This window comes from Lethenteron reissneri, chromosome 8 (assembly GCF_015708825.2).
Source record: "Lethenteron reissneri isolate LAM-NWPU_2019-01 chromosome 8, ASM1570882v1, whole genome shotgun sequence".
Classification (NCBI taxonomy): Eukaryota; Metazoa; Chordata; class Hyperoartia; order Petromyzontiformes; family Petromyzontidae; genus Lethenteron; species Lethenteron reissneri.
The window spans coordinates 1,026,643-1,037,010 of record NC_083786.1 but is presented as its reverse complement, the minus strand read 5'-3'; the positions used below and the strand labels follow the sequence as shown (position 1 = coordinate 1,037,010).

The 10,368-nt window shown below is 46.6% G+C and overlaps 1 protein-coding gene across 1 annotated transcript; it reads right to left on the bottom strand.

The window, feature by feature from the left end:
* Positions 1-1,711: 1,711 nt before the first annotated feature.
* LOC133359538 (lecithin retinol acyltransferase-like) lies at positions 1,712-4,548 on the bottom strand. Its single transcript, XM_061577977.1, has 2 exons — positions 3,867-4,548; positions 1,712-2,504 (listed from the first exon to the last, which is right to left on the bottom strand). The coding sequence occupies exons 1-2, from the start codon at positions 4,515-4,517 to the stop codon at positions 2,352-2,354; spliced, it is 804 nt and encodes a 267-aa protein (XP_061433961.1). The 5' UTR covers positions 4,518-4,548; the 3' UTR covers positions 1,712-2,351.
* Positions 4,549-10,368: the final 5,820 nt, after the last annotated feature.

The following is a 10,368-nucleotide window of genomic DNA, read 5'->3' as shown; positions in this document are numbered from 1 at the left end:
GTTGTGACGTCACCGCCACTTAGTGGCGAATGGCGGTTGTTGTTCAGTCTATGTATGTATGTGAGAGTCCATTTGTGCGTGTAACTCTATTTTTGTGTATCAATGGATTTGCGTGTGTAACTACATGTGTCTGCCTTTTTCGCCCGGGCAACGCCGGGTACTCACCGCTAGTATTTTATAATAACGCGCGGGATTTTTTTTATAATAATAAATGAATGCTGCCAAACCTCTGGATCGCGGTTGGTGATGGTGATGTCTTACCAAAGCTTTAATCACATCGCATAATTGTACGACTGCATTCATTATGATTAATTCAAAAGGGCAACATTCATGTCAATATGAAACTTTACACATAACGCAACATCACTAACACTGTTAACGCAGAGCATTCTTATTGACTTGTCTACATTCCAATGTACCGATAACGTGCTATGCACTATGAAAATACCAATTTGCCTATTTCACGATTTGTAACTGTTCTCTATTTCCGCAGAGGAGTGCATGTCTAATGTTGACCCAAAACATGCTTTCAATGCACACATTATGGTAAAATATTTACATTAATTATCACTGCTTTCGAGTGTGGTGCGTTTTTTGTGGGGGAAATGGCCACCGAATATGAAAAACACAACATGTGGCTGGCTCATTGTGCCCAACGAAAATGAAGTGGAAAACGCGTGGCGTGATTCCGCGACGCATGCTAATGGTGACGTCACGGCTCTGTTGTGCTGCAGATTCCAATTAACTGCAAAAGCGACACTTTTGAGCTAATAATAAGAGTGTTGCTCGTAAAAAGAAGTGGGAAACACGGCCTTCTGATTCGTCGAATTTTTTTTACATTTTTAAACCAAACAGTTCTGAATGAAAGTCAGATTCCTTCTTCTGCATTTATAATCAATAACCAAAACCTTTAGCTGCTAAAACCCCAATTAATGCTATTATACTGAATGTGCCTACAATTCACATGTACTGAGTACTTACATTTGTTTTCAACACATTTGTTGAGCACAGGCCCAAAGGCTCAAAAACTACCAAAAGGCCAAGTGGCTAATGGGATGTGTGAAAATAGTACATTTTCATGTGGAGTGACGGATGTGTATTGTATTGGCGTATTGTCTGCCTATCTTACGTTCTCCACGACTCGAATGATGACGATGAGTCGAGAGGCACAGGTTGATAAGCCACGGTGCCACCCACCCTTGTAAGCTGCATTTATTCGCTCACCCATGCTCACTCGTCCCGTGTGGTATGAACCCGACCTCTTCACTCTCTAAGGCCAAATTATAATTAAGAAACCGGTGCAGGCATGCCAATATTAATTGGTGTATACTAACAGCTCCTGCATTCACAGACTCAAAGGCTACACAGCTGGAGATCATTGTTCTGAGCGTATGAGTTTGATCTCGTGTGTAAGGGTGTGTCGAGGGTGTCATGGCAGCAGCGGTGACATGGCAGCGTGATCGCCGCTTGTTGTAGAGGCTTGCTATTTGATTCCTACAGGCCGCGCTGGTTAATACTGGAGGTGTATCAACCACAGATACGTGCCATATGTCTGCTTCACGGTGAGCGTTACATTTTGGTGAAGAGTTGACACTTTATCGATCTGGGATCGAGACTCAAGTCAAACTTAACTGTCTCTGAAGAAGACAACGAAACGGATGAAGATCAACACGGTGCGTTACACACAAACATGACAAGGGGGAAACACAAACATCCCTGGGTGTTTTTTTCTTACCCGGGATTTATTTTGTGTGTACAGGAGATGTTCCCACTGCCTCCGTGTGGAGACTGCGTCGCATCACATTCACCTGAAATCGCAGTCCCAATAGCTACGCACACGTGAACAGCAACGTAACAATCCGCCACTTCCACGTCGACACTGGTGAAAATGAGGCTCTGCTCCTGTGAGTCAGTGGGTCTCTGTGTGAGTCTGTGGATATATGTGAGTCGATGTGTGCCTGTATGAGTCTAGATGTCTCTATGCGTGTCTAGAGGTCTTTATGTGAGCCTAGAGGTATATATGTGAGTCTAGAGGTCTCTATATGAGTCTTATATGAGTGTAGAGGTCTTTACGTGAGTCTAGAGGTCTCTATATGAGTCTAGATGTCTCTACGTGAGCCTAGAGGTCTTGATATTATGAGTGTAGAGGTCTTTATGTGAGCCTAAGGCCAGATGGTGAGATATTGTGAGGACAGATTGTGGAGGTCGCTTGTCAACTTTCAGGAGCTGCGGAGGGGAGACAGCGTTGGCGAGGAGGTGTCCTGGTGCAGCATCAACAGCTTTGGCCACGATGACGCCTTCGTCTTCATCGTTGGTCTCGTGAGGAAGAGACGGAGGCGGCTGAGTGGGGTTTACCCAGCCATCCACAGGAGAATGTTGAAGAGGAACGTGGTCAGAGCGAGTGGCAGAGACGCTCCGCAGTAGAGACAGAGCAGCACGCCGAGAGAGACTCCGCAGAGCACGCTGCGCTTGTCTCGGATGCACGCCTTGATGAATGCGCAAAACTGCAATGAGACAAAGACAAAAAGACAAAGACCCCCGTATAGCCTTAACAGACTGTTGGGGCAAGTGCTGTTAGCGAGTAGAACCTATGAAGGCCGGAACGGCACACGAGGGGGTGTGTGGCCAGAACCATGCCCGGTCGCCTTTGTCTCCCCAATAGCGACGTTTACACACCACGCCAGGTACTCATTTGAGGCTGAGTCGACCGAGTGGAGACCCAGGACTGGTTCAGATATTCGTCTTCCTTATTGGTCGTTAGCGGGAATCGAAGACGGGTGGCCTTGTTCTATTAGCACGGTTGGCTACATACTGTGCGAAAGAAGCTCAAAATACATAGATACATACTTGGCGTAGTTCGCTGCACCACCGTTTAAACCTTTTCAGCTATCATTCGTTGAGGGGACAGAAATGTGGCTCTGATCTTGGCGTCCCGTTATTCCTTCATTATATATGTCCTTTCCATACAAGGAGGCCTGATACACTTGTGAAAGGTGCCGAATATGGTTACATTATCATTATTATTAAATCCAGAACATGTACTTTCCATAGACCGAGCGTGATGTTCATTGCATCCATGCGAATTGTTCCAGAGTTAAATGTTTGCATACTTGGCAGTAAGCGTTTGCTATGCATGTGGTCATCGACACCTTAGACACCCTTGCAATCGAGATTTTTCATCTCCAAAGGGCTTTTATAGATGAAACACGTTACACATGAACCTATAAACACCGGCCAGGTGGCTCGGTGACAGAGTGAGCGGTTCCTAATCAGCAGCTTGTGAGTTCAAATCCTGGTTGAGAGGTGGGGGTTCGGGGGAGCGGGGTTGACTCATCCCATCATCAAAATGTGTACCACTATGTGAGGAAGTCTAAGGTGGAGTGACTCGCCCCCCCATCATCCCAGGCAGGTGGAATTCCCACGAATTGTTCAGGGCTGTAAACGGATGCGCACTAATGCATCTCATTCAATCAGAACAGCATTGTAAATACATTTGTTCGAGTCAACTTTGTCACTGGAAATGTAATTAATGGAGCATTGCGTTATCTTTGTTTTATTTATTCTGTAACACTGTTGTTTTTTGCTCGGATCTCTGGTTTTTTTTTGCTGTGATTTTTATTTTCTTCATTCTTGCATTTCGTTTTTAGTAACGTTATGGCACTTGCCACTTTGGTGAACCCTGGTGACTCTTGTGATGAAAACTCATCCTGCTCTCTCTCAAGTTCTCACCTCGATAAAACAAAAAATCTTGGAGCTTGACAAACGCCGCACGCAGTTTGTGTTTGTATGAATGACGTCACAGGAGCGAAAGTGCGTGCGCGTGCCCTTGTGCATGCTCGCGTGTGTGCCCGCGTGCGTGCCAGCACCTGCTCGGTCTGGTCGCTCCACGCCGGTCCGTAGCGGCAATGCGTGGCAAAGTGCTCGCAGTTGTTCCACAACAGCGAATAGACGCAATCGCCGCGAAAGTTCTCGGCTCGACTTGCGACCTCCTCTGCGGGCAAAGGGCGGCTGCGCTCCTTCTCGAGCACGACTCGATCGCCACCGCCCCCGCTCCTCCCGCCATTCCCCGCGCGCGTCTCCGCGCAGTCGGTGGCGTTCACCAGCACGGTCGGTGCTCCGTACACGAAGTCGTCGTAAGCGTCGATGCGGACCGTGCCGTTACGGGCCATGGAGCCCAGCACGAGGCGCGTGTTGGTCACCACGCTCCGGACGCGCCGCGCATCGCTCGTCAGCAGCGGCAGCACGTCGGGCAAGAAGTGCGCGACCCTCTGCTCGCCCAGGTAGATGCCCACGTGCGTGAAGAGCGTGCGTGGCACCTGCAAGAGGTCCCCGCGCCGGTGCGCGCAGTGGCTGCGCTCTGCCACCGCCGTGGCGTTTTCGCGCGGAATAACGTTTCGGGACGAGACCTGCCTCGGGCGGCTCGCAGCACCCCGCGTGGAGTGCGAGTCCCCTCCCGGCGACTCGGCTCCTTCATAATTGCGGGACGCGCCGCCCTGCACAACGCTGCTCCTTTGCATGCCGACTTTGTGCGCCTCTCGCCAGTGATGAATGGGAGTTTTGCTCGTGAATAGCCGCGTTTTATTCTCACGTAACAAGTGAATCAAAGCAGCGGATTGGGTGAGAGATTAGGGGAGAGGGTGTGTTGCGCAAGACACTCGGGGGTGGGCGACGAGGTTGAGGATTGAGCTGCGAACGCCGCTGTGCTCCCGCTGCTTGTTGGCGAAGCGGGAGCCGGATTTGGTGCACAACGTTACGGGATATTCGGATGTTTTAACCGTAGCAAAGGTGATATAAGATTGTTTATCTTCCCACATTGTGGTACTTTAGCACCAGAATTATGTGCAAATGAGGTCGAATATCAATTGCCGATACAGCTGACTCGATTCATTCTGAACTGAAACAAAATCCGCCGTCAAACACGCCATCCATGGTCACCCATGGGACCTAAAAACTTTACCACACGTGTGTTGAGGATATTTTGCCTTTCACATTCTCCCACGAGCAGAATTACGACCACTGCTCCATCATCGTTCCTCGGGCCAGCTTACATTCTGAAATATAATTGCCACTTAACACAACTCACATGCCGCACTAATTCCATCGCCTTTTCCATTTGAATGCCCGAATTGTCATACAACCTTAAGGCCCCGCGTATGGAGTGCACACTCGTGATGCCGTTGTAAAGTCGCAAAGACACCGTTGCATCTGTGTTCATGTGGCATGCATTGAGTCGTGCCGAGATCTGGTACCGTTATTGTGTTGAACTTTATTTAAAATATTTAACTATTTTTATTTGATCAGGTAAGGCTCACTGAGCTATGGTAGCTCTTTTTCAGAAGCGATCTGGCCACAATTGATAGCTCAACGAAAGTGGTTTATCAAGTGGAAATGTACAGCAGGCAAATACTCTAAACGCATGTTTTCATATGTGGAGGGAAAAACCGGAGGACCCGGAGAACAACCCACGCGGCCACGGGGAAAGAGACAGAGACATGCAAACTCCAAATATACAGCAGGCGTCAGGATTTGGATCAAACCCACGAACACCTGCATACCAGGCGAGGTAGCTAACATCTCGCCACCGTGGCGCCCATGACCGCAAACAGCATAGTTTTGATATATAGACATAGGCCGACCGGGAAATATGTCTGGGTTTGGAGCGCAGTGGACGAGGAGGCAACCCGGGCTGTGGGGGGCTGCAACCTCCCTCTGTGCACACGCGAAGACCTCTCACGAGGGGCCAACACTGGCGTGAAACCAGCAACAACTTGAATCGTGTTATCCTATGTAAAACGCTTAAATCAAATGAACACAGGAGACGTTTACTCACGTGATTACTTGAAGTGGGTACTGTGAAAGATCTCGGTGCTGTGGTACGATAACACACGATTCGGTAATATAATCACGTCAGCTTAGGCAGTTACAAAACGTACTTTTGGAATTTCTCACCGTGTATTTAAAGCCACGAAAATTCCTCAATACGGTGGATTTACACGCTTAACCTAAGCTTGTGCAGGGGCTCAGGTCCACAGGAATGCTGGACTTGGGCAAAAAGTGCTCCGCCTTAATTGGGCTTTTTTTCTAGTCTGCGCGATGAGACATCCACCACAACTCGCATTTCAAACTCCATCGGGAGACAGATGCGGCATTCAGAGCTTCATTATTTTACTTTCCAAAGAGTCCTCAATTCCATCGATACTTCAATTGTAGTGTGCACAGTTTTACTCAGGGACTGTGTGTTGCGTTGATGTGGTCTGGGACTGTTGTTGCTGTTGTTTTGCTGCTTTTCCCAAGCTTGTGAATTAATGTACTTAAGCAATTTAAACTTTTTTTTAATTGTTTAAGGGGCGCCACGCTGGTGAGATGTTAACTACTTCGCCGAGTATACAAGTGGTCGTGGGTTCGATCCCGATTCTGACCGTGACGCCTATTTATTTGGAGTTTGCATTTTCCTCCGTGGTCGCGTGGATTTTTTTCTCCGGGTCCTCGTGTTTTTCCCTCCAAATTTAGAAACGTGCGTTTAGAGTGTTTGCCTGCTATAAATGTCCACAGGATAAGCTATCACTTGTCACCAGGCAGCTTCTGAAAAAGAGCTATATAGCTCAGTGGGCCTTACCTGGTGAAATACAAATAGTTTAAATTATTTTCACTGATTTGCTTACATTTCCTACACTCTCCACTTCTATCGTGTTTTTGTATTGTTTGTAGTTGTAAGTTTCTGACCGCCCCTATTGGAAATCTGTGAAAAAGCGCTTCACACCTCATCGGATTTCTGCAGGGAAAATAATTAGTCTGATTCTGAAGGCGAATGGCTGAAGGATAGCGTTCTTATAGCATCAGGGCAGCCAAAATTGCCGTTGCATCTTAAACTTCATAACACATAGGTATTCACAACCAATATAATTCTTAGGATTGTTTTAGTTAGGCGACAATGATCTGGCCAAATGTCTGTCGTCAAATCCTCCACCACTGAACATAGCCAAAGCATTTTAATTGTCACATGTATTATTTAAATACGTGTGGTTTGGTGACGAACGTTTGTAAAGATCATAACGTGACTTAACCCATGAATCAGTGCTGCCTCTTATTAAACCTCGTTGGAGAAGTGACACATTAGATTCAACTCATTATTCTGTTGTCAACCACTCTTGCCTGCCGAAGGTGGGAAACCCCTGCGGAGCCGCGTCAAATGTGACACAGACAGCGATTCTGATGACGTTACGAAGCTCGCCCCCACCCCAACTGTTTCCATGCGCTCTGAACAGTCGAGTTCTGAACTGGACTGTGCTCTGCGTGGCGGCGTGCTCAGTATTGGGTCGCCTGTCGGCGTCTCGCGGTGACCGCTACGCACCGACCAGAAGAAACCCACTTCTGATGATGATGAATGAACGATTCTGTCTCATCAGCAGTCACGCACGCGCTCACAACAATGATGGCGAACCGTCACGTGCTTATAGCAATCAGATGTTTGTTGCAACAGATGACACTTGCTAGACATCGGTTCTAGCTCGATGCCAAACTATATCATTAAGATTACATGGGTGGTTGAGAACTTGGTGGGAGTGGTGGTGAGAAGAGGTACTTTAGGTGAAAGCCTTTAGGCAAGTTCCAACTTCATACCAACTCAATAACTCATTCATCCTGAGTAACGGAGTCTTCATGCTTCTGGCAGTTTTCCACTTCCCCTCCCCCCACTACTAAAAACTGGGCCCTTCTTGACGTGCCACTGCCTTTCATTTAGGCTCATTCATCAATCAAGCCACTCCAGTATTATTCTCTCCTCCCAGCTTCCTTTACATTGAACACAGTGCTTTGTTTGCAGGGTTTGGTTGAGGATTCACCAGTGAATGTTTGCTCTCGCATTCTTATAAAGTTAGGATGCACAAGTAATATATACACTCATAATTCATAGCTTATGATACGATAATGAAACGTGACATTAATGAAGCATCTTTTTAGGGGTTTTAGCAGCATCTACATTTTTTTCCAAATTTAAATATTGCTTAAGTTTACTCGCATTAAGTGCGTGGGACAGAGGTCAAAGTGCTGCCGTGTTCCCTTCTAGACGCCTACTTCTGTATTAAAACTAGGTACAGCCCACTGAGCTATATCGCGCTTTTTCAGAAGCGACCTGATCACAAGTGATAGCTCAACGAAGTAGCTTGTCATGATGAAATGTATAGCAGTGAAATACTCTAAACGGACGTTTCTAAATGTGGAAGGGAAAACCGGAGTACCCTGAGAAAATCCACGCGACCGACGGAGAGACACGCAAACTCCCAAATACACACGCAGGGTCGGGATCGAACCCATGACCTCCTGTATACCAGGCGAGGTAGTTAACATTGCACAACCGTAGGGCCCCAATTGCCACGAAATACCCAGCATCCATCTCAGACACCCGAGCTCAAATTCCAACTTATTTTCGAGCTGCTCCGTTAGGGTCTAGCTCTGTGTTCCTCAACGTAGCACGGATTTCGTGCTGTGGACTCTAATACCCGTATCTTTACGCTTGGACTCATCTTTCTTCCAAAGTGGTTTCCAGAGCCCATGAAAAACATGCCCTGCTAAAGCAATGCACATCTTTACCGTCTCACATTATAGACATGACTGTCTCTACGTACACAGTCCTCGACCAGCTGCTCTACTCCTACCATGACTTGCAATCCTACTGCAGTCGCCTCGTTTCTGCCGCAAACAACTTTCTTGGAAAAGCGTGTAACATCAGACCACAATGCCTGACCTGTGCTGAAGATCGCTAATACCTGCATTGACTCCTGGGGTTTCGACTGTGCCAACCCCATTCACAGTTATGTTGAATACATATTCAAGAACATTAAAAGTAGGAGCCAAAATACAACTCTCATGGACCGTCATGGCAACATCGCATTCTTAATGTGTACATTTTTATTGGTAAACAGGCCTGAATCTCACCACACACATTTTCAGGCAGCCATAATTATTTTTCTTTGGATGTCATAACCCAACAGTTCACACAGACCCTCCTGCTGTCAAGTCATAGGCTTGCTCAGTCTACAAGGCATATCCAAACATCCTCCCCATACTCCCAACTGTTCTCTAACTTGAACGATCTGATCACTACAGCCCCTCCCTGATCAAAATATACAAAGATTTTCCCTCAAGTATCTTTAAGATTATTTATTCCATTAATCAACATTCTAGTAACACGTAGGCTTTCGCGACCACGTTTTATTTATATGACAACCCGTATATTTACGTGATCCAACCCCCAAAAAAACCTTTATGGATATTGGTCATGAAAGCCTACTACGTGTTATATTGTAAAGCTATATACTTGTATTGTATGCAACACCCATGGTCAAGGCCACCTCAATCTTTCACGTTTGCTTTAAATCGAGGGGCCCGAGTACAGAAAATTATCGTAAAGTCCGGCAGGCAGCGATTGTCGCAATATCTAATGTCGTACAGCAAGACAAAATGTAAAACATAAAGTGAATACGGGCGCATGAGAGATCGCAACGCTGTGGGCATGGCAGCAGTTGCGAGGGACGATGTCTTTACAATCGGGTTTGTCTTTTTATATTAAACCCGATCTGAGACTGGGAGAAATCCGGTTTAATTGGTTCTAATTGCAGAACCGCACTTCTCAACAATGGGCTTCATCCATTCCAAGCTAAGGAACTCACTGGCGCCCACTATTGTGGATAAGCTCGTGTTCATCAAGACCAACCTGCCCGCATTCTACGATTACCCCGTGCCCGACAGCCCCGAGTACGATAGCAGCACCGACGAGGAAGCAGCCTAAGCCTATCAGTTCCGTATGCATTAAACCAGGTTTTAATTCCCCGAAATCGGGTTTAATTGTATTAAAGAAAAAACCCGATGCCTGCCGCTGGAAAAATCGGTTTTTTTTCACCCATGCTTCACTGACACTGCACCAAGCCCAACTGTCAGGAAAGCAACTCCCATGCAACATGGCTGGCATGTTACTCAAGCAGCATGTCCAAAATGAAGTCACCCATGCAAAATGGCTGGTATGGCGTTATCGCTCCATGCTATTCAGCTGAATTGTGGATTAGGTATGTTTTATTAACGTTTATATTTGGTAATGTTATTAAATATTATACATATTGATATAAATTACGTTACATTATCACTCAATTTTGTTTTACATTGACAATGGACACCGAGTGGTCCTTACCGCCTCAAAGTTATTTCCCGAGTTATCTTAACTCCCTCAAGGAATTGTAATTTACAAGTCTTAGCTTAAGCCATTTCTATTATTGCATAAGTTATTCTGTACTCAGGCCCCAGGGCTGCACGTGCAAGACAGAAGATGACCCATAGACACCGTGATAGAGACTGCAGTCCGTGAGAGGGAAGCGA